Source organism: Solea senegalensis, linkage group LG11 (genome assembly GCF_019176455.1).
Source record: "Solea senegalensis isolate Sse05_10M linkage group LG11, IFAPA_SoseM_1, whole genome shotgun sequence".
Classification (NCBI taxonomy): Eukaryota; Metazoa; Chordata; class Actinopteri; order Pleuronectiformes; family Soleidae; genus Solea; species Solea senegalensis.
The window spans coordinates 10,783,869-10,807,640 of record NC_058031.1 but is presented as its reverse complement, the minus strand read 5'-3'; the positions used below and the strand labels follow the sequence as shown (position 1 = coordinate 10,807,640).

The 23,772-nt window shown below is 38.1% G+C and overlaps 2 protein-coding genes across 13 annotated transcripts in view; both read right to left on the bottom strand.

Annotated features, from left to right (window-relative positions):
- huwe1 (HECT, UBA and WWE domain containing E3 ubiquitin protein ligase 1) overlaps positions 1–12,479 on the bottom strand; it is a 38,907-nt gene extending 26,428 nt beyond the window's left edge. For 9 of the 11 annotated variants that reach the window (XM_044039264.1, XM_044039274.1, XM_044039268.1 and 6 more), the window contains exons 1-21: positions 12,419–12,479; positions 10,463–10,531; positions 7,557–7,606; positions 7,326–7,394; positions 5,571–5,669; positions 4,788–4,994; positions 4,505–4,657; positions 4,348–4,410; positions 4,120–4,197; positions 3,944–3,991; positions 3,693–3,861; positions 2,925–3,025; positions 2,550–2,700; positions 2,272–2,399; positions 1,933–2,073; positions 1,718–1,823; positions 1,503–1,616; positions 1,325–1,426; positions 1,119–1,199; positions 804–910; positions 6–183 (exon numbers count right to left, since the gene is read on the bottom strand). In XM_044039264.1, coding sequence (XP_043895199.1) covers positions 6–183; positions 804–910; positions 1,119–1,199; positions 1,325–1,426; positions 1,503–1,616; positions 1,718–1,823; positions 1,933–2,073; positions 2,272–2,399; positions 2,550–2,700; positions 2,925–3,025; positions 3,693–3,861; positions 3,944–3,991; positions 4,120–4,197; positions 4,348–4,410; positions 4,505–4,657; positions 4,788–4,994; positions 5,571–5,669; positions 7,326–7,370 — 2,071 coding nt within the window. In that variant the 5' untranslated portion in view covers positions 7,371–7,394; positions 7,557–7,606; positions 10,463–10,531; positions 12,419–12,479. Of the gene's footprint in view, positions 1–5; positions 184–803; positions 911–1,118; positions 1,200–1,324; positions 1,427–1,502; positions 1,617–1,717; positions 1,824–1,932; positions 2,074–2,271; positions 2,400–2,549; positions 2,701–2,924; positions 3,026–3,692; positions 3,862–3,943; positions 3,992–4,119; positions 4,198–4,347; positions 4,411–4,504; positions 4,658–4,787; positions 4,995–5,570; positions 5,670–7,325; positions 7,395–7,556; positions 7,607–8,886; positions 9,181–10,462; positions 10,532–12,055; positions 12,143–12,418 lie in introns of those variants that run through there. The other 2 variants (XM_044039265.1, XM_044039266.1) reach the window with 2 other exon arrangements.
- Positions 12,480–13,077: 598 nt separating this feature from the next.
- On the bottom strand, positions 13,078–22,866 carry phf8 (PHD finger protein 8). Of its 2 annotated transcripts, none has more exons than XM_044038655.1 (22): positions 22,544–22,866; positions 21,576–21,858; positions 21,317–21,414; positions 21,075–21,201; positions 20,809–20,969; positions 20,551–20,692; positions 20,152–20,338; positions 19,905–20,067; positions 19,679–19,766; positions 19,144–19,250; positions 18,952–19,043; positions 18,194–18,283; positions 17,783–18,064; positions 17,596–17,678; positions 17,332–17,501; positions 17,100–17,185; positions 16,335–16,456; positions 15,819–16,150; positions 15,611–15,706; positions 15,414–15,523; positions 14,717–15,077; positions 13,078–14,628 (listed from the first exon to the last, which is right to left on the bottom strand). In XM_044038655.1, exons 2-22 carry the CDS (start codon positions 21,671–21,673, stop codon positions 14,540–14,542), a joined length of 3,084 nt encoding a protein of 1,027 aa, XP_043894590.1. In that variant the 5' UTR covers positions 21,674–21,858; positions 22,544–22,866; the 3' UTR covers positions 13,078–14,539. The 2 variants fall into 2 exon arrangements, with proteins under 2 accessions (XP_043894590.1, XP_043894591.1); XM_044038656.1 differs by having other exon boundaries at positions 21,329–21,414.
- Positions 22,867–23,772: the final 906 nt, after the last annotated feature.

The window sequence follows — 23,772 nt, the reverse complement described above, 5'->3', positions numbered from 1 at the left end:
CTTACCCAGAGGGTCGGAGCTTCGTCGCCGCCTCATGGCAGGCAGGTAATCAGGGGACAGAAGCACTTTGAAGAGGCGCTCAAATGGCTGGCACTGAACAAAGGAGTGCAGGCCCCTTGCATTCAGGCAAAGAGCACTAAACACATTCGGGAGAGAACCCAAAACCTCACGGGTTGCAGGAACCTGGAAAAGATTACCAATGACAAAGATACAAGTTAAAAAAGAAAGAAGGCAAAATTGGCAAACCAATACAATTTCGCCATCCAATAATCCATACTAGTATATTAGGTATGACACATCAGCAGAACAAGATACTGGAAGTCATTATAGTCAGTATGGAGGTTCTCATAAACACCCAAGTCTGCTATATTACATGTGTTTATGAGGTTTATAGACTGTTACAATGTAACTACCATGATATAAAAGAAATACATTATATGAACCAGGTTTAAAAACATTAATGTAATCTTAAATTTCGACATTGGTTGGGGTGAAATTTACTGGTATTCCACCTAGAGGTGAATGGTTTTCCAGTAAAGCCCATAGTTTTTTCAATTTAATTAACACATACACAGGTCTGACACTTCACTTAGAGACAGGACACCCCATTAAGCACTTAGAGTAAGGCTTATTTTTTTGTCTCACTGTGCTAGGAGACAGCTGAAACACTTGAATAACAATTCTGATGTCAAGTTACATAGATGTGTGGAGAGACAGAGAAAAAAAATTAATCACATTTTCATCCATCATGAAGTATCAGAAAAACAGACATGACACACACAACTGCAGTAATAAAAACTCACATCTTTTATGAGAAGGGCATGCAGCATCACATCAGTGAGCCCATTATCCTGCAGTGATGAGAGCAGAGAAGGCTCCTGGAACACAAACACCGTCACAACCTCCGTTGCTAAAAATCAAAAAGACATAATGAACAAAGGGAAAATCGAAGTTAAAATCAAAATAACAAATTTCCAACAAAATTAACAGCTGTGACAGTCCCTTTTCTGACGCAGTGTAATAGATGCACTTTATTTCGCTAAAATAAAGCAACACCACTTACATTAGACAAAGAAACACAAAGGGCTTTTCTGGGGCTCTACTGTGAACTCACTCACCTAAGAGGAAGAGGGAAGGGCCATAATATTCTGCATTACTGATGATGTGCTTCAGTGAGGTAGGCAAGGACCCATCCATTACTTGAGACAAAGACATGGTGCAGACACATAAATAAATATTTGCATTATCAAACAAGCATAAAAAATATTATAAAATACTCCTTTAGTTCATCTATAGAACAAATAAAGGCATGCCAGTGACTTACCATGACGGATGCCATCAGAAAAAGAAGCATCCGGAATGGCTTTCTTCAAGAAATTAAGCATCGACTTCAACAGAGCTGCCCTCTGGGGGATACACTGCATACCTACAGATGCAGAGTGTAAGTACACTAACATGTGACAGCAAAATGTTTTTAATAACAGTGTATAACCTGCAACTACCTGCACGTGGTGTTTGCGTATTAGCAGCACTGCTCTGTGTCCGGTGATCTGCCTCTGGTCTGGAGCTAGAAGATGTTGATGGTCCGGGGCTGCTTTCCATGGCAACTTCCGACACTGATTATTCATAAAATTGGTAAGTTTACATGATAGCCCATACACTGTTTATAACTTGGCAATATTCACAAATAGTCTAAGTCTTAAGGAAAATGACTTACTCTCCATGTCTGTGTCCATGTCCTCAGACTCCACAGCTGCACTAGGCCTCTGAATCTTTGGCTTGATGACAAAAGGGCACTCTTTCCTTGACAGGTCTACCTCATGCTAAGTAAACAAAGTGTTTAAAAGGAGTGATTTATAAAGGAATATGCACAGAGGTGTGGCAGAAGTTTCAGTCGATCTGTAGTTAAAAGCAGAAAAGTGTAAAACCAACCTCTAGCCTACAGATGAAAATGGAAAGGCCGCTGTGGGACTGAAAGGCAGCCATATCAAGATTGGTGATGAGGTCCACAACCCGTACTGCTCGCGTCACAAAAGTGATCTGGTCCTGTTCATCGCCCAGGAACTTAATCACCTATAAAAGGTAAGAGCAAATTGTAGCAAAGTACTGTGCAAAAGTCTAAAAACATTAGATTTGTTGTTTTAGCAATGCTATGATGACCATACAGTATTATTATTTCCAAGCCACTTTACTGGAACACAGCCAGAAAATAAGGGAAAACTGTATAGTTTTAAAATAACAGTTGTTTAAAAATCAAAAATCAGGATATACCTTTAAGAGGGCTTCCATCATGCCACAAGAGACAAGAGCTTCTCCTCCAGCATCATAGCTGGCCAGATGGTAGAGGAATGAGAAGAGTGCAGTGGCAAACTGGTGTGGGTATGGTTCCATCAGAGGATCTAAGGAATGGAAATTAAATGTTTGAGCAACAAGCTTTCATGTTAATGGTCACATTTACTTGTGCATCACATTAAATGTCTTCAGGAGTTAACTGTAGGCAACTGGACTTGCTTAAGTTACGTTGAAGACATTTCACCTCTCACTCTTACCTATCATTGCTTGTATACAGTTGCGCACCAATACAGGCAAGAAGCCATGATAGGAAGCAGTGCCAGTGCAGTCGATGATGTTGGAAAGTTTCGGTGTCCTCTCCAGATGGACAATTGAAGTTAAAGTGCGCAAAGATGCTGCCTTGATATCCTGAACAAATCAAAAAAGTATTTGAGAACACAAAAAATGAAACGTCCTTGACAATAATGTATTGACACTATATAATAAACACAGCATCTGCAAGTAATCTTGGCCTAAGCTACAGCTAATTATATATCAATGTCAGTTTACACAATACATTGCTATTGCCAGTTTGACATAGGACTTTACAGTCATGAAGAGGATTAAGCAGAGAAGGCAAACCACTTTCTTACCACAAGCTGCTTGTCTGTAATCTGCAATACGTCCACCAGCTCCTCTATCAAGCCATTATAGAGAATACTGTTGGCTGACTCTTGGAGTGCATTTGAATAAACTACAAAAAAACAGAACATGTCAGCAGTTAAAATTCAGATCAAAACTATCTTCTCGTCAGAGGGGGGTTTCTACTAAACCAGTATGCAGAACCTAACCTGGAACCTCAGAAACACAAAACATACGCCACCTAGCAAGCGTCTTTTAGTGGAGTAGCAAGCAGAAAAGCATTAATCCATTAGTTGTTTTTTGCACTTGTTTTTGTGGCACACAGGCACTAGCAGATAGAGTCACCATGTCTGGGTAGTGAGCAAAAGGGAAAAATGTTATGGCTGAGAATAAGCTTGTTTATTGATGCTGTGCATATTAATATAGGGCAAATGGCCTGTCAGAAAACAAACTGGAGCACACTTTGTAATGGCTAGGTCAGCTCATAGTAGAGCAAAAGTTCATGTACCATCCTAGATTTTTATGCCAGCTGATAGGGTGAATAATGTATCAATGATGGAAATTGAATTTTCAGTAAGTTCAGAGGATGTTATAAGTTAGCCTAGTCTGCATAAAACAGTGTTGGATATCACAATTTCAGGTGTTTGAAGGTTTACATGATATATTACGAGAGAGGTTTTATCTTGTGATATTACCTTTCAATTGTAAAAGGAAGAATGCTAAAACAGTGTGAAGGTTATAATGAAATATCTAATATAAACAAGGTGATTTCTACAAACCCAGTATAGAGATAGCATGCAGTCGAGCCTGAACAGCCTGCAACCTCTTCTTGTGATTTGAGAAACCATGGGCCAGGCGAATGTGTGTGAAAAGCAGGGTCTGTTTGTCTTTAGGGATGTTGTACATCACTGTCAGCGACTCCATGATCTCAGACGGGCTCTCTGAAATCTGAGAGACACAGGACACTGTGAAGTGAAGAACTCTTGGTATTATTACTCCACTGTCAATGATAATTAAAATCTGACTGTACCTTGTCAAGCTGTTCAATGTGAATATAGTGTAGTGTGTTACTACTTGTCTGTTGGGAAAATAAACATTTTGAAAGAATTAGGCCATTGCTCCATCAAAACAACAATTCATACATTTTTTTATAACATTATCATTCTATAAATAAATAAATAAATAAATAAATGTCCTGGTCTTTACCTTCCTCTCTACTTTGACCTCAGGGCCTGGTTCAGCGTAAAACTCAAAGTGCAGTGTGGTGGCACTTGGAGGATACTTCTGCTCATGGACCAATAGGGGGTGGGGGACAATACAACAAGAAAGGTTTGTTTAAACAGTGTTTTTGTCTATGTTTAATGAACTTGTTATCAACAAAAAACTAGCTGTTTAGTAGCTTAAGATAATTGACAGAGAAAATGAAATTCTTACGGTCATAGACAGATCCCTGCAGCACTCAGCCAGACCAAAGCCATTTTCCTTTCCACCCCAACTCTACAAAAAAGAAAACAGAATACACAATAGTGATCTTTCTCATGGGGGACAGCTGGAATGACGGAAAAAAAGAAAACAATGGCATTCACTGAACCTCAGCCAGGTGTTGCAGACGGGCCAGTAGAGGCGTCCTTTTGTCCGATCCCAGTCTTGTGATGTAGTTTGAGCGTTTGCTGAACACATAGAGCAGGTTTAGCACAGACAGGACCACCTGCATGTCACATGATGCCAACAAGGTGGTCAGGTGCTGTAAAGAGAATGAAATAGGTAGAGAAAAGGAGGATATGGTTAGTGAGCAGATTTTCAGACAAGACATTCAGTATACACAGTACAGAAGAGCAGAGTATTGGTCGAGAATGTACCGAGTGCAAGCCTACCTCTATGGAGCTGTAGAGGTGCCTAGAAAAGCTATATTCAATTAGGAGGGCTGTGAAATTTAGCACCGCCAAAAGCAGGGCTTTGAGCTGTCCATTGTCAGGACGGTCACACACCAGCAGCCATGACATGTTCTCCACTGTCTGGCCTGCATCACACAGAATGCCATCAAAGCGGTCCAGTAGATCCACCCAGTGGTACAGTTCACACTGTTGATGACAGGCAAATATAATTTAGTAATTTATCAAATAGATCAAACCCATGTTTGTTTCAGTATGCCTGATACATGTGGAAGGTACATCCACACAGTGAGTTGGAGGTTAGAATGAATAGGTAACAATAATACCAAATGAGCAGGTAATGCAAAACTAACCTACTTCACAACTGAAAACTGATATTTAAAATGAAAGATCACAGATTTATAGTACAGCTATTATCACCAACCTGTATGTTTATTTTGTATGACAATGTTGCAATCTTAAATGAATGATTTTCAAACCAGTAGCTTGATATTGACGATTCGATTCAACATGTAGTGTTGAAAACCAAAGCTTTGGGGAAAATAATCTTAAAAGGATTATGGATTTGGCAAAGCAGCAACATTTTAATAACTACGAGTTAAGACTATTAAGCAGCAACTAAAATACTTAAATAGAGCGGAATTTAACTTACTGAACTATATCTTTTATATCAATGATATTCTATAGTCCCTGAACACGAGAGTCACTGTCAATTCACTTTTATGACTAGGTTACCAAAGAAGAGAGGAAATAAATGAAACTTACCTTGCCAATATTCCAGGTCTTGATGTGCTGCAGTTCAACCAGTAGTTGGTCATCACTACATGATTTGAGCTTCTCTATAAGTATCCTGCAGTCGGCAGGCTGTTGGTTCAAAAGGAGGACAAAAATCAGTCAAGCATAGTGCATGGAGCACATCAGCCGCTTTTCTACTAACAAAAAAAAAGGTTTGAAAAAACAAAACAAAACTATGGCTTGGCAAAATCACAAAAGTCACGAAAACTCACCAACAGTCCGTGTGGATGTGTGCATAATCACACAATTTGACACTTGCACTCTCTTCTTTTGTGTGCATCAACATTAAAAAAACTTAACCAATGTTATAGCATTATTTGATGCTATGCTTAGATGGAGTAGTAGCTGGATTAAACTAATCTAAACAATGCATTATAGGTCCAAATAGACTTGTGCAAAAACATTTACTACCACTGCTACTGTAATAATGCAATGCTGTAAAATTAAGGTATTTTTGCTTTTGATTATCATATCAACAGAATCTCATACCGGCCCATGTCTAGTCAAAGGTGTAACTGCTTTAAATCGTTGCTATGGCTATTACTGTGCAGCACCTATAGGAAGTACAATGCTGTCAGATTTCCCCAAATTTAGCAACTAACTGTCCACCAGTTGTTTTCAGTGGGGATGGACCGAAAACTTGGTAGCCAACACATATCGGCTGTCAAAACAGGCATTTGCAGTTTTTGGCTGAAAGACTTGTATCACCGAAACAGGATGTTGTGATGACGTATGTAAAAACTGCGGCCAGCATGCACCCATCTATTCCCGCTTAGAATCTGTCCAAGATCAGTTTGGAACACCAATAAAATGGTTCCAACAAGATGCGAGTACACTATGGAACAGCACCTATTAAATGCTGGAAAGTCTCTTTGCGCAAAAGTGAAACTTGGCTGCATACAGCGCAGATTGTAAACTTCCCGCAACATCCACTTCACACCAGAGAATATTCTCTCTCTTCTTGCCCACTTTGAGCAGTTAACTAAATTGATCAGCTCATTCAATGTATTCGTTATTCCCTTAATTGCAGCACTAAAGCGTCTTCTACACAAAAGGTGAGACGGACCATGGAGTGAAAACAATGAATAGTGCACTCTTAAGAGTCTTCAACACATTTCACTATGATCTACATTGATCACATGCACTTCATCGTGACTGTGCTCAATCCTTGTCATAAAGATCATTATTTAGATTTGGGGATAAATTATCCAGGCTGCGTTGGATACGGAGAGGCACGCAGATTTGTGCAACAATTTTCATTTCGGTGCATCAGTGCTGGTTTGGTATGCCATCAATTAATGCACGAGTAATGGTAGAAGTACTAACACTGTAAAACAATTGGATGTCGGTGTGTGATGTCTACTACTGCCTGTGTAAACTTGAAACACAACTAGCCACTCTTTATTTCCATGTCTGCAGAGAATCACTTCGCATTTGCACTTTTGCATACTTGCCCAACAGTCCATTCATACATCTAGTGTTGGAATGCATGAGTATATGATCTCACATTTCATTACAGTGGGTAGTGAGCATGTGCATTTGGTAAAGCCATTCACTTCACATAAACACATGGACCATGGTGGACCTCTGCAGACACTTGTTACAAGTATAATGCCATTATGGGCTCCAATCACATTTAATCAAAGGAAACAACCCTAACAACCTTGATATTCCTTCTTAATGGAAATCACGGCAAACACAGCGGGAAAGGGTCTGTATACTCACAGCTTCCGTAGGAGTTTTCTTTAACTTGCTCCTGTCGACCTTCATTGTCAATATCTCCGTTTGCCGTTTCTGTTAACAAAGACAAGATGCAAAATTTCAGTGGTGCAGTAAAGCCTACAATTTGCAAATAAACCTCATGTTGCTCTTTAAAAGGGTATTCTAAAACCAATGAAACATTGAGATACAGAATTAATAAGTATATGCATTAACAAAGATGCAAATGTTACTTACAGAAAATGATTTGGCAAAACCCACTTAACAACATGTTCTGTTCGCACTACCTGTAAAAAAAAAAAAATATGGTATACATTTTAAGAAAAGTCCCACATTCCACAACACCAAATAGTTTTTAAATACATGTTCATTAGGTTGTTTATAAAACAGTAAATCAACTGGATGACATTCAAGTTTCAACAGCCAGTATAATATGCATCCTAATATAATACAGTACCATCCAAAGGTTTGGGCATAGCTTCTCATTCAATTAATTTTCTTTATTTCCTACATTATAGATTAATACTGATGACATCAGAACTACAAAGGGATACATAGGAATGTATGTAGAAAACAAACAAATAATATGTTTTATATATTTAAGATTCTTCAAAGCAGCCATCTTTTGCTTTGATGACAGCTTTGCATACTCTTCCATTATATGAATGGAAATTTGTGATTAAGTAGTACATATCACAAAATAAAAACAATCAGTCTTTGACGTTGAATTTGGACAAATATGACAAGGCAGAAAGCAGATTTGTTTCACTGACAAGCCTGCTCCGCTAATCACAAAGCAGACCAAGGCAGTGCAATGGCTAGCAACGAATAACAAAGTGGAACATATTTCATCACTTGACAAGTGTGTCTCATGTTTGTGCTCGAAATTCTAACGGGATGTAAATATTCGCTGCCTCATTGCTTGCCCTTCGTCAACACAAGTGAACTGACGCTAACAGGTTAAACTTACAGCTATCTAGCTGCTATTGTAACCCTTGCTAACAGCATGACGTTATTGAACCAATATTATCAGAAACTATAAACATTTGGCCCGTAGTTACTGGTCACAAAAGGAGAGCGGTTTGCTCGTGACAGATTAGCAATACGTTTGATAAAACATGCATTACTAAACTTTATGTGCAAGAGAAGTGGATCGGTAATGTTTGCTGCGGAGTTGGTGTTAGCACCCGATCAGCTAACACTAAGCTACCGGTAATATTAGCTTTCCTTCAAATGAAATACCTCAAAACATTAAAATCCCACCGAACCTTTTTAAAATAAAAGTCAACCAAATCACGCACACGTCACGTGTTTAATTAACAGCAAACACCAACATTTTTACCAACCAAAAACCATCCACTTTTATCGTTTGTGCCACAGCTGTCAATCTAGATCTCTCAGATTTACCATGCTGTCCTGACCTGACTCTGACTAATTTAGGTCGTGGATGCGCAGGCCGCAAGGGAAGCCCGCACTCCGTCCTATTGCACCATCCCCGCTTTCTATAAAATGTACGTGGAAATAGACCCAGTCACCAGCGACAGAAAAATCGATGCGTGTCAAATACCTGGAACAAGCTAACGACACTTTGCGAGGGTTCCGAATCCTAACCCGGGTCCTCGGAAACACAGCGGTAGCATGCGATAGCTCGCAAGCTAGCATCGGTTAGTGGAGTAGCAAGCAGAAACGCATGATGACTCGCTGAATCATTGTCGGACGAGTCTAACGTGACACTGCCACTTCTGTTTTCAGTTTTCGTACAGGCAAACGGGACACCCGTCGAAGTTTAGGCAAAGATTTTCATCTATTCGTTGAATTATTTCTCAGAGTATCCGCACTTGTTTTCGTGGCACACAGGCACTAGCTGATAGCAGAGTCACCATGACTGGGTAGTGTGCAAAAAGTGAATAATGTTGCGGCTGAGAATGAGCCTGTGTTTACCGATGCAGTGCATATTAATATAGGCCAATGTCGGGGAAAAATATCACCCTTTATAATTAACAAGTCTCCCACCAAACAACAGCTGCAATACACGACGGCCACTGATAATACGATAATAACAACAATAATAATAATAACAACAACAATAATAATAATAATAAATCTGCATAAACAATTTGAAATGTTTGTTTTTACAATTTTGTTTTCGTGTGGGAATAAGGACAATTTTCCACTTTGTGGACAATTACGTTTAACTAAACCGAATTTATTTCCGTTATATGTGCAGAAGAAGGAATGTGAAATGTAAATAGTGAAAATTGTAAAACTACACAAGTGTTGAAACATGATACATTAACAGTGGTGTCACATTTTAGAGTCTAAAGTAAAACTGGAGCACACAAAATAATTGTAATGATTTTAATAGAGCAAAGATGTGCCATCCTTGTTATTTTATGCCAACTGATAAAGCACATTAGTGATGTACCAATGATGAAACCTGAATATGAATTGAAAAATGGTCACCAATGTGAATTAGCATGATAATTACACGTTGGTGTTACTTTTGGTTTCGACATGCAATAGAATTCAATGAAACATGATGGCAGTAAAAGCAATGTTTCCTATATTTTAAACAAACAACTTCTTTCGACAAAGTTTAATCATACTATTTGTCCCATGCCTTTCATTCACATTTACTATTTCCATGAAAATTCAAAGTTTACATTAAAATGGGGAGCTAGTCGTAGTTACGTCTTTGAACTACTGTCATGAGACATGACTGCAAAGATTTGAGACACAATATTGGATAAATTGGCATATCACAAATGAAAACTTTGTATAACATTTTGACAGATATAGAAATATATACCTAAGCAGCACAAATCTGGTGCCAGTAAACTCAAACTTTTTACTGGCACCAGATTTGTGCCGCTTTACTGTAAATAAATGCAACTGATAAATCAAATTGCTCTTACTGCAAATCATAGTTAACCTTGCCAAACCCATCTGGACAAAGACAAGACCACATGGAAGGAAAAATAATAGCCAAAGTTATTAGGGTGAAATTGAGGAATGTAAAAAAAAACTAGTTCAGCTAGTTTGAGTTTCTAGCAAGTTCAGATTTCTTTGAATAATTATCTTGCAACTCCTATATGAAAAAGGGCAGACCATTATTTCCACTAAAATGTGTTGGCATTACATACCAGAAACTGCTTTGGTTCAGTAGCTGCACCACTCTCATCATTGGCTTGCTTTTCAGTTTCTTCAATAAACTGAAAAAAATAATAATGTAGAAAACAATCAACAATTGTGACTCAAATCTCAATTGCAGTATCTTTAAAGAATATTTGTAGTTATAATGCAACTGTGCAAAGCTTGATCTTGATAAGTAACATTAATCTATGTGTCATGAAAGTAGAATTATGTCATATAATCATATATATATATATATATATATATATATATATATATATATATATATATACATATACATACATTTTTACATATACATTTTTTATTTTATGTTTTATGTATATATATACACACACACACACACATATATATATACATATATAAAGATTAATTACATACTGTTTACCAGACATTTTGTGTATTGTGTGTCTTTGTGGATGTCCTCTGGGGTTACAAACTCCTCACTGTCTTTCAAGTTCAACCAACATCAATTCAGACTGTTCAATTCAGACAGCCCTTTACCATGTCAGGGACACTGTGATATCACCATGGACAGTATACATAACATAAGGGATATAATCATACAGCAAAACTGCTGTACATTGTTCCTAGTGCTACTTTTGCTTGGCCAAGAACTTGCCATATAGAATTAAGTTTACACCAGATGTGTATTTATTTCATCAACCCTAGTAATACAGGCCTAGATAGCAGAACAAGTTTTTTAGTATAACCATGCTGGATTGAAATAATAGCAGTTATTTTTATTCCAGATCAGCATACCAATTGTCTGGGTCTGTTAGCAGCAAACCCAAAGCACAAAGACATTAACACTCAATACTTAAGTAAATGTTTACTCTATTTGCAAGTCATGTCGTTATTGCAATATTGGGTGTTATCACAAATCACAAGTGTCGTACATCGTACAGCCCTAAGTACATTACTCAATCTGTGTAAGGATCTAGTAGCTCCCTGAAGATCAACCAACAAATGTGAGCGTGCACTGTATTTCCGGCGACCAAACGTCATTGCTATGAGCACTGTCACAGATGAAAGAATCACCAGTAATGCTGACAAGTATCCCAGGTTCACTAAATGTGTTAAAACATTTAGTTGGTTTTATTTGATGACATCGAAGCTGTTTTTTTCAAGGATTCAACCCCTATCAGACAGATGCTATGTGTATACAAACTACGACATCTTTGGATAATTGTATTTAAAAACTGATTGATGAAAATCGATGTTAATTATCATTTACTGACGTTCTGAACACATCAAATGATTTACATTATAACACATCGATGGTCGTAGTTTGACTGACATGATTTCCCTCCCTCAATCGTCTAGTTCCCAAGTTAGCTTAGTTAGCTGTAACCATGTCAAATCAGATCACACAGCTTGTCAGTATTGTTTAGGTCGATACTTACAGCAAAGTCATCAGCGGCGTTAACGCTAGCAAAGTTGAAAGCTGGTGAGGTGACGTTGGCTAGGTTCGCTAGCAGTTTATGCTAACATTTGTTACTTAGTCTCAAATTGTGCTCCGGCGGCTAACGTTAGCAGATTAGGAAAAGTCACATCTGCAGTCTGACACACATTTCACTTCTCACCGGCTATTCTCGTGGAACGCGGGGGTCCATTGGACGAGGATACCGCTTTGACTTGTAGTTATACAGGCGCACATACCCATACACAGTGGACATGACGCTGCGTGTGCGTGCTTGAGGGTTTCGCGCGAGCCTGGCTAGTTGGCAGTAAGAGCTCCGCACAATGCTCTATCAGTGGGGATCATGGCTAAATTAAAAATGGCGGTTTGCTAAAGATCCCCACTACACCCTTAAAAAGACAAAGGTTTGAAGTCTCGCACTACAGTGACGGGGTGAATTAGTGTAAGTAGTTTGTAGGGCGGAGAATGAGTTTTACCGGCTAATCTAAACCCATGCCAGTTCCCTGGAATAAGTATTTCGGCTTACCTCGGATGCGTGTTACATTCGCTTCTCCATCTTGCACTGGCGACTGGTAGGACAGTGTGGATCTCGCGAGAATACCTGCTGCTGCGTTTACCCAGGGCACTCCCTTGTAATCGTTGTAGAACAGTACTGGCGTTTTTTTTAGTCTGGAGCAGAGCATAACTGGTATTTCCAGATTCAACCGTATGTTTTGATGTGCACACGAAAGCACACAGCAAAATTATGTTTGTGAAAATATAGTTTAATTCGGTTTAATATGAAAGTGGATCACAATTCATAGACAATTGTAATGTAAGGATTGGACATTTTAATTACAAATGCCTTTAGCTCCCCATTCCAAACGACATTTTAAAATGGAGAACTGTAAATGTAAAGTGAAATTAATTCAACAGTAATTTATACACATAACCCTGAGACAAACTGGACACAAGCTGTTGCACTGCACTGTTATTGTGCTCTTACTTGAAAAAGTCATTAACTGTAGATGTGTTTAATACAACACAAAATTATGTATCTCTGTGAAACTTTCCAATAAATAAAATTTGTGAAAGAAATGAAAACCAAGCTCTCCAGTCCAATGAAGTGAACAGAGTACCATTCATTTGACCCATGAGTCATGCACTCTGACTTGGCGTTCCTCAAATAAATTCAATGAAAAGAAATTTTGCCCAAGGTATATTTTATCTTTCCAGGTTGTATTTAAACACATCATGTTTGAAACACAATACACACAAAAACACAAGAGTGAATATCAACAATAATTAATATAAAACTAAATTGATGTTATTGAACAAGGGCATTTTTTTCCAGCACACTTGCAATATAATGCTAACAAGACATGACACACCAAGCATGACAATTACCGCATACAAATATAAAAAAGAACTATTGAAGATATTTTCCAAATACAGAAATGTATCATGTACAAGTTATGTTAAGAAAGTTTTCAAAGTGTTTGAACTATAAAAAAACTTAAATTACAACATATATTTACATAGAAATTCATGTTCTGCAACTTCACAAATTTTCACACAATTAAATCTACATTTTGTGTTAACATTTTTTCACTAGTACATTTTGTGGAAAGCAAGCACATGTCTATATCTGTCCCAATGGACTATGGGATCCTGCAGGATACTATTTTTTTCTGCTTTTCCAATGTAGCTATATAAATTACACATTTTACAAATATTTACACTGTCAACTTAAACTGTAAAAAAAAAAAAAAACTATAATAAAGCCAAAGAAAATTTTTTTTTAGCATGTGTTGAGGGTTAGGGTTAGGGTTAACCCTAACCCTTGAAAATAATCAAGTAGGGACCAAAAAGATGAGGTGATAAAAACATACTACATTAAAACTGATTTAACAATTGCAAAGCGTTGTCTTGATAAATAAATATGATAAATAAAAATGTATGTTACTCTTGGCATTTGTTTACAGCTTCCTATTTGATGTATAACACTTCATTGTATGAATGAAAATGAGTAATATAACACAAATTTGAAGCATAAATACATCTTCATACAGGGTGCTGACCACTGGCTTTTTGCAAAATTGTGTTAAGTGTAAAGATTGACATGCTGTGGATATCACACCACACAAGAATTTGAGGTAAAAATTAACAGCTAAATATAACATTACAACTGAATGACTGTGTTTTCTTTCCCTTTAAAACAATTATTATGGACAGTATAATGTATTTGCATAAATACAGTCTCTAAAAATAGCAAAAATCTATAAACAAAAGAAACAATCGGTTTTGTTTATTATGCTGGTCAAACTAGTTAGTTAAATTACTGTCAGCCTGTCATTTGAAAACACTTCACAATTTCCTGTTATATGTGATTTTGTGTTTTACCACAGTGAATGTGTGTCTAGAAGATTTTAGTGATTTGTTTACAATCAGAGCTGTGTCTGCAAATGTAATGCAGATGTAAGAAAGTGGAGTGCTAAAACAGGCTTCCGATTGGGCCGACTACTTGGACAACACATAATGAGGTTCAACTAAGATGAGAACAGTAAACAAACTTATCTAAAGTACAAAATATAGATTACTCTTTGTATTTCCTTCAGACCTACTATCACAAAATGTTTTTTCTTAATTCCCATGTTTCCAACATCGCTTACAAGAGAAGTTTGCCATTGCGGTGAATTTTCAGAATTTTTCCAAGTCTCTGTTTTGCAGTTGCAAGTCCTTTCTTTGGACGTTTCCCTAAATTGAAGTGGAAAGGAAAAACAGATCAGAATTCCATCATGGAGAAATGCAACAGTGCTGTCAATATTAGGACATTTATGCCTACCTTGACCAACTCCCAGTGTTCCTTGGCTGGCTGAACTTGCAGGGGATCCACCAGTGAGAGAGCTGCTGTTTTGCGGAGACAGGGAAGGTCGGCGTGAAGTGAGGAACACACCAGGGGCCATGGCTCCACTACCTCTAGGGCCTCCGGAACCAAAAGGTCCTGGTCCCGCTGTGTATTCATGGTCCAGAAGACTAGCGGAGTAATAATCCATCTTGCTCTCTGGGCTGAAGTCTCCTGAAGACTCTGGGGTTGGTGAAGGGGATGGTGGTGCTGGCTCAGTCTGAGCAGGGGGAGGAGTGACTACTGGAGCAGGAGGTCGCTGTTTTTTGGTATACTTTCTTTTAGCAGGTTTTTGCTGCTCCTAAATGATAAATAAATGTGAAAAAACAAACACACAAACAGTAATTATTTTTAATTTATATGATACCGATATATTACACAGCAACGGATGGATTTCAGTTCACTGGGTGAAAAATATCACCTGTATATCTGTAGTCATTTTTTTGTGATATGGATGAGTAGGGATCACATATTTTTAAGTTGACTGATATATTTCTGTTAAGTTTGTCACAGTATTGCAGATTTATTGTCTCTCCTGTAAAAACAATCTGTAAAAAGTTATGGAATGGAGTTAGACAGAACTCCCCATTAATATTTTCAGTGTCTACTTGTGATGATCGTCCCCCCCCCAACTCACTTGTTGTGCAAGCTTGGCAGCAGCAGCAGCGAGACCAGTTTCTACAGATGCAACTCTCGCCCCTTCCCTGGCTGGTCGCTCTTGTTTGGGAAGAGTGGGCATCACTCTGGCTATAAATGAAAAGAAATTAAAAGATCAACGATTAAGAAAGAGGAAAAACATATGACCTGCCCTGCTGCTATGTTTAAACCAGGTACCTTTAGGACTCCATGGTGTGTCATCCCAGTTCTTCTTGCGCTTCATCTTAGCCTTATTTGCATGGTCCTCTTCATCAGACTCCAAAGATGGGTAAACTTGAAAATTAGATTACTACAATTATTAATTGGTTCAATTAATGAACCTATACAAGCTATAAATGTAGTGTTTATAGAGGAGAAGGTATAAATCACAGAGTGGATTGCTTACCATAATCTGAATCTTTAAAACACGTTCCCAGAGTTTCTTGCTCATCTGGACTGTCCTCTTCACTAATGTGACGAGCTGGTCTTTTAATTGGCCGTTTCCCAGGCCGTTGGATGACAGGTTTCTTCTCAGAACTTCCTGTCTTTTTGACCCCTCCAGTCACCCACACAGCCTTGCCACCCTTTCCCTTGACCACTCCTAATCCCTCTGTCAGGCCTCCAGATAAAGATAAGGGAGATGAGGAGGATGAGGATGAGGAAGAGGAAGGGGGATTGGCCATGGAGAGCATACCCTGAATGGCATCACGAGTACTAGGAGAGGCTGGGGCTTCCTCACTGAGAAGAGAAGAGAGTTAAGCAATCATTTAACCTCTGTAAAATATCAATCATCATGAAAATCAAATTGGACATTTATTTTATTAAATGCTATTCAAATCACAAACTCCATCACAAACTCCTCCTGAATAAGAGTGTTTAATAAATGAAATAAAGGAATCAATGGTCATCAAGGAAATCAAACCTCAGTGCTGAAGAGTCCAGGCCTGCCACTTGCTTGCTGGCCTTTAGTAAGTCCAGAATGCCCCCTGCACCACTCTTCACTCCATGGGCAGCCAGTGCCTCTTCGTCCGTGGTGTAATCCTCCTAAATACATACGTACAAACATATTAATGTTACTATTGAACGAGCAAGGACCTTGCACTGGGTATTTGTGTAGTAACAGAGTTACCTAAAAGTTACCCATCTTAAAGATGCCATTCAGCACTTACAATGTGTGAGAGCCACTCTAAGTCATTTTGTAGTGTTACATTTTAGTATATGTAGTGTAGTATATGTAATACATTGTTAATAAATTCAAGTTTATGGTTAGTTTGAAACTGATTTGTGTTGGATAAAAGCATGTTATATTTGAGCTCACATGGGCAGTAGTGTTAGGATATGGAGGAATTCGCACGCGTGGATTTATATTTATATATAGGTTTTTGACTGTGCGTGTGTGCGTAAAGAAGCAAGCAAGTGTTCGGAATTTGGACTGCAATATTCTGTTACTGGACCAGACCTGTGTTTTTGGTTTTTGTCTTCAAATAAATCGACATAAACGTTTACCTGCCTCCTGTGGAATGCTTGTGAGTAACACTGAGTTTCTCAAGAGAAAATAAATAATTGGACACGAGTCAGAAACAAATCCACTGCAAATTAAGTGGCTGTAGGAACTTGGACTGTGGTATAAACGGCCACTACACAATGGCTCCATAAAACCTGACTAGTGTAGCCATAATGATCTCACCTCAATGTCAAAGTCGACCTCTCCAGGCTCCCTGATGCGATTTGGATCCGAGCAAGGTTTGGCTCTTGGCAGCTTCCTAGGAAGACCTGTTGTACATTTAAACAAAAATTAGCTTAGAGTAACAAAGTGGCTTTTACATCTATGAAACCCTACCATCAGGTATTGCATTTAATCAAGAGCCCAAGCACCATTAAATGCATTCATAAGACATTTTTTTAAGTCAAATTCTAACCACTTAGTTTCTTTTTCTTGCTAGGTCCTGGAGGTTTGCGTCGGGGAGGGGGTCTTTCGTCAATCTGCAGCTCATCCTCAGACTCCAGGTCAGACAGACTGGATCCCTCCAAGGCAAGATGTCTGTAGTTTCCAGCACCCCCTGCACCATTGCTGTTGCCACCCTTCTTACTGCAGTCAGAGAAATAGCAGGTATAAGACACAAGCATTGATAGGACCATCTGATCACTAGAGTACTGCAAAGACACTTTGCTATAAAGCTTACCCTTGAATTTTTCCATTGGTTAGCACAAGTTTCAGTTTGCTTTTATTTAGCTTCCCTTCCAATTCTTCTAATGGTAACTCAGTCTAGAAAGAAACATTTACAAGCAAATATGAAAATGAAACATTTTGACACAGAAATTTGCCAAGTTAACACTTCCAATTGAAATAATTTCTGCAAATCCCCACACCTTGTTCTTGCTTTTCGACTTGCCAGGTTGAAATTTCTTGAGTGTATGTTTGGTGTGGATCTCAATCAGGTCCAGCTCTCCAGCCTCTGCCTTAAGCGTGCCCTTTTGACTCTTATTCTTGTTTCCTGGGGGCCCAAGGCCCCCAATTACTTCTTTTGGCTTTGGTCCTTTCTTTTTTCCAGGCGGACGTCCGGAATTCTGAGAGGCTGTCAGAGGAGCTTTAGAGAGTGGTGAGCCAGGAAACTGCGGTCCAGCGCGGCCAATGTTTTGCTGGAAGATATCCTGTGAAGAGAGACAGGGAGTACTGGTCATTTTATGAAATATATAGGGAATGAAAATACAATTTTTAGAGACACTAAAAACAGGGGAAACAAAAAAAGCTAAAGATGCACTAACATTTCATCCGTTTACCTCAACCAGACGAATCTCTTTGGCCAGGTCTTTCACAAGTGTTTGAGTGCTGATCGTTTCTGGAATCTCCGCTTCATGCTCTGCTAAAGCCTGAGGGTACAGCAATAAAAACCATTAATATTACAGAATATTTAGCAGAGTTAGATTTAACTTGGCACAATAACAACACATAGCTATACCAGCTAACAGAATCCATCTAGAACATCACTAATATCATAATAGTTTACTTGGTACAAATCTGAAGTTTTATCAATCTTTGTGAAAAGCAAACATAACCTGGCACCTAGCTATAACTTCACATTTAAACAGATACAAGAGTGGTTTATATTAGAACATGCTAAATGGAGACTAAGATAATGCTGTAATTTCACAGGTTGAAAAACAATATGCAAGAGTGGGATTGAGTGGTTCTTTACTGATAATGTCTTGGGAGAGCAAACAGTGTTTGATGATGTCAAAGGCATGTGGGGTATTATTGTGAGTTGAGAATGAAATGACCTAATTGTCCATGGCAAGTAAATATTATGTAGTAAATGTAGTGCAATTGCTAAACATAAATGTGGTTTTATGTGACAATTATAATTTTGCTGTTGGACCACGACTTTATTTGTTGAAGGACTTTGAAAAGTGTAAGGGGCAAAATCAAACATATTCTAACAAGCTAACCTCTACAATAGTCTATGGAAGTATATGAACCAAGCAATGATGTAAAAAACAGAAAGCAGTGAAACACAAAAATGTAAAGACAAAATAATAACCTCTTTACGGGTCCAGCTGCGGAACGCATTGTTCAATGCTTTAGCCCCATGAACAAGATAAGTGGCAGGGTGTCTGCGATTTTCTCTCAAACCTATGAGACAAAAATCACAATGTTAATAATATCACAGTGAGACATCATAAGCATAACCCAGTCCACATAAAGATGTAAAATAAACCAATGTGTCCCTCACCTCTGAAGGTGTCAAGAAGATGCTTTCCAACATACCAGCACACAGTCTCAAAGTTGGGAAATCTGAACAAGTCTGCTGTGCTTAATCTCTTCTCTATTTCATATGCTCTGAAAGACAAAATGGATCAGACATGAATAGTTATTACGCATCTCTAAAGAAAAATGAATAGTAGCTGTTATTGACCAATACCACAAAAAATATAAACTGCTACTAATAGTTTAGTATTCATACTACCAATAGTTTCCCACTTAATGGGAAGTGAGAAACTAATCGAAGCACTCAGTGTGATGTGTGGGTAACTGAGGGTGATAACACCAGAGAGGCAAATAACTGTTAAGTTATTAAAAATTTCTGTTGAAAGTTTAATTTTATAACACAATGAAATAACTTTTAAGACAAGAGTTTTGATTTATTTTTCCAATTCCCAGTCACTTTGTATCTCTTAGAGACAAAGGAGACCAAGTTACATTGAAAATAAAAGACCATTTCAGTCAGAAAGCACAATGATAAGATTAACAGTCCTGGGAAAACTAACCGCAGCTGCATGTCAATGTTGAGACTATGCAAGAAGTTTCCTCCAAAGGCCAGACAGTCCACTGGAGTCAGGACAGCATGAATCCACCCTGAAAGACATATAAATGATAGAAGTGTCTTTTACTTTTGACTTTTGACTTTTTGATTCAGAAATGTCTAACTATCAAAACACTGCTAAAAATATACATTCTGTCACTACAAACATCTGATGAGACATTTCAAATTACCTGTTGGTATGAACAAGGTGTTTCCTTGTTTGACAGAGCACTTGTAACACATATCAACCTGGTCTCCAAAGAACATCTCATTCTGGTTTGATGAAGAACTCCACCTCTCAAAAAGTGCCAGGTTGGCTGGTGTGGGTGAAATCAGGTAGAAGATTTTCTCGCCCTCAACAGACAGAGAGACAGTAGTATTAAAACAATACAAAAAATACTAGTATTTGAAACAAATTAATACAAAATAAATGCTCACCCTCAAGACATGATACCATACTGAGGTACCACCAAAGTCAATGTGAAAGTCTGTGTAGCTATCCTTCACTCCCATTAGACAGTACTTCTGCACATTGGGACGTTCAAACACAGACTCCTCGGGCCAGAGATTTTCCACCCATGACAGTTTCCTCACAATCTTTGGAGTCTCCACCAGGTTTGAGAGCCTACAGCAAATCCAATTATTGTCTTAAATCTTAAAACACCACAACCTTACCAACACAGTTTGATTTGAAATATATAATTTATACTGATTTAACTCATATTTATGTTCTTGGATCAACTGAAAATGATAGGAGTAACATTTAAGTAAAACGACACTGTAAAAATGACACTGGATCATAATGATGAACTGTGTCTCAAGAATATATGTGCATACCTGGTCTCAGAGAACTCCAGGCTGATGACATTGAGCACTCTGTCTCTGTTGGGGCTGTTGTAATATTCAATAAAGTCCCCCAACCGCATCTTCAGGTCACATTGGCGTGACACATCAATCACATCTATCTCTTTGTCTGCTCCTGCGGTTAGAAAATGAATGATAAGTATAACTGACTTTGAAACATATGTCCAATACAACAAAGAAAACAAATTATTAACTATATGCATTACAGTATAGGAAGCATCAAAACTTTACCAATGTAGTGCTCTACATCACTGACACTGAATGATGATGGAGGAAGTGTCATGCCTAGCCCATCCCGTCTCAGTACCATGACAGGAACACTGAATGAATGTTCTTCAAGAAACTCCACTGTAAGCTGGGCTCCAGACGGCTTTAGCAACACTTCATCAGCACTGCCATAGAAACAAAGGCACAGACATATGCAAAAAAACTGAGTCTATATTATCCTGAGATAATCTTTTTCCATTTACAAGAATGTGGAAGAGACTTGTGGAGACCTTGGGAAGGTGCGGCTCCGTAGCTCCCTAACAAACTGTGAACTGCCAGTCTTAACGGGCTGACTTGGATTCCGTCCTGCTGCAGCACCACCATCGGTCTGCTTATTCCCTCCACGGCGTTTACGCACTGAGAAAGGGGATATGTAAATATCAAAAAATTGATCAGGTGGTTACATAATCTGAGTGGTATCTGGTAATAAATGGGATAAAGTGTGCTTGATAATAGAAAAAGGGGTTAATACATTTGAACTTACTGACAGACGGCCCATGGGTAACCTGACAGTTAGGACAGTGGTACAGGTCAATCTCAGCTGCTTTGTCTTCCTCAACCCCAACACAGCTACACAACACAAAGTTGTATCAGACAGTTACAGAGAATTAATGTAACTGATTTTTACAATTGCAGAGTTCACATACAGGAATCCTACAACTAAGACAACAAACACAGGCAACAACAGAGTATGCAACAGAGTCAATGCTTTAAAAATAAAAATTACCCACCTTCCATGGAACCAGTCTTGACAAATGTCACACTCGATCATGAAGCGTGTCACATCATATGGCAGACGACACAGACAGTACACTGGCACTGATGCCATACTGATTGTTTGTGTTAATAATCAATTATTATTAATGAGAAAATGTCAAAACTTATTTAAGGGAGAATTACTTTTCACTTAAAACTTAATTCATGGTATAGAGAGAGAAATGTTTCTGTTGATATGAACTGTAAATCTGGCTGGTCACACTACTGCATTATGATGGCTGGGATTCACCAGATAACCTGTTGGAAAAAACACAAGTAAAACAAATATTTTAAATTTGACAGTAATATTGGTATTTTTAATTTAAAGGCTCATTTAAACATAAGGTGAACCGTAAGGAACACTACTCAGAGCCGCCACTGCCTTCAACAAACCCTGAATCAATGGGCTCGTGTCAGTGTATTGTTATATAAATGTTTTGAAATTGACAGTGAAAACTAATTTCCTCCACGAACGACAATAACAATTTAGTCTACATCTCCCTCTTGCCTTATTTGTACAACGTGAAAATAAAACCACGGGCAAAATAAGGCGCCAGCACAAGTAGTTAACAAGATTAGTTAATGTTTCGTATTAGTTGATCAAAATTACCCTTTGTAATATCCACCCTGAGAGGTAACCATCTTATATGTTATCTGGGTGTTAAACACGAGACTTTTTGATTCATCTAACATGGAGCCAACAGGATGTGATAACTGATATTTGTAAACACACTGCCCGTGTGTTTGCCATGCTAGCTAAACATTGTAGCTAACCCAGGCATTTACGTGGACGCTAACATTTATGAAATTAATAGTTCCAACAATACAGGTATTCAAGTTAAACTTAAAATGATGCAATATTTTTGACACAAATTCGTAATTTCAACGAGACGGCGGCGCCGTGTTTTATTAATAACATTTCTATTTGTCGCTAGCAACTCACCGAAATCCAGCAGCGGGAAGGCCAAGCACTCGAAAGCCGTAGTAATCCCTACGGTAGCCTGGAGTTAGCTGCGGCCTTATTATGCAACGTTAATTGTTAAAAAATTTGCTTCACCACATCATTGTTTATCGACTCCCTAATGCCCAAATACACAGGCCCGAGCCAACGCTTCGAACGGTACCAGACAACTAAAGCCCGCAGCGACCTAAACCAGCCGAATAACTGTAAATAGTGGCTTGTTTGACTGCATCAGCGCCATTTCAAAGGCTGCAGCGCCAGACCGTTGTTCGTCGTTGTCTGCGGTTCAAAAACAATAAAGTTGTAGCGAGTCAACTATGGAGCTACGCTCGGGACAAAACGCACCGTGAGATCAACGCGGAAACAAAGTTACAGAAACTAGATTTAAAATATGCAATTTAACGTCCAGCCTCTTCACAGACTGTATGTACATATTCCTCGTTGTTGATTGGATTATTCATATTGCGTTCCCATATGTTATTCTTTATTCGTTGTTCTCTGTCGTGGAGTATGTCTTCTTTTGGTTGTTAATTCATAAAACACAGTTTTGGAATCAATTCTCTCTCTGTCTCTCTACTACAAAGCATGTAACATAATGATTCAAAAACTAATATTAGTGATTACTTGAATTTCACAAACTATACATATACTTAGTTTTGTCTATCGTTTTATGTAAACACAAAAATATATATTATAAATAATCATGCTCTATCATTAAAATATTCAATAAAACAATTAACAAAATCATTAAATCAAAGTCAAATCAAACTAAGCCAATGCTTGATATATCATCCTATTTTTGGTCTCTGACTTATCTTTAGATAATGTATGTTTTTATTTGTAAATAAAGTTCTTTGACGTATACATGTAGACCCCAAGTCTCATGTTCTAAATCAAACAGTAAGTCAGTCACTGCAGTCATTCAAATTACGTCATAAAAACAACCAAACAACACAATTTGATGTTTTACATCATTTATTTAGATTAGTAACAAACCATGAATAAAATCAACAGTTGAATTAGTCACAATTTATAGAGGCTAAATTACAGGAAACATTCCTTATATTTCTAGGTTTCTTTGTCCATGTGACCTTTTTAGTAATGGTTACTCGTTAAAGCCATTTGGGACTCCCCAGGTTTTTGTTATATTCATTTAGAAATTTACTATATTTGACCTGCAGTCCAAATCATAAGTCTTTCTGTTATGTACC

Bases quoted from the DNA above. Each gene is read 5' to 3' on its own strand.
- phf8 (XM_044038655.1), bottom strand. From the start codon at position 21,673: ATGGCATCAGTGCCAGTGTACTGTCTGTGTCGTCTGCCATATGATGTG. The intron at 20,339-20,550 runs GTATGCACATAT...GATTTGCTGTAG, and splicing joins CTGGAGTTCTCTGAGACCAG to GCTCTCAAACCTGGTGGAGA. The intron at 15,524-15,610 runs GTACCTGGTTTA...TTTCATTTATAG, and splicing joins CACACCATGGAGTCCTAAAG to CCAGAGTGATGCCCACTCTT.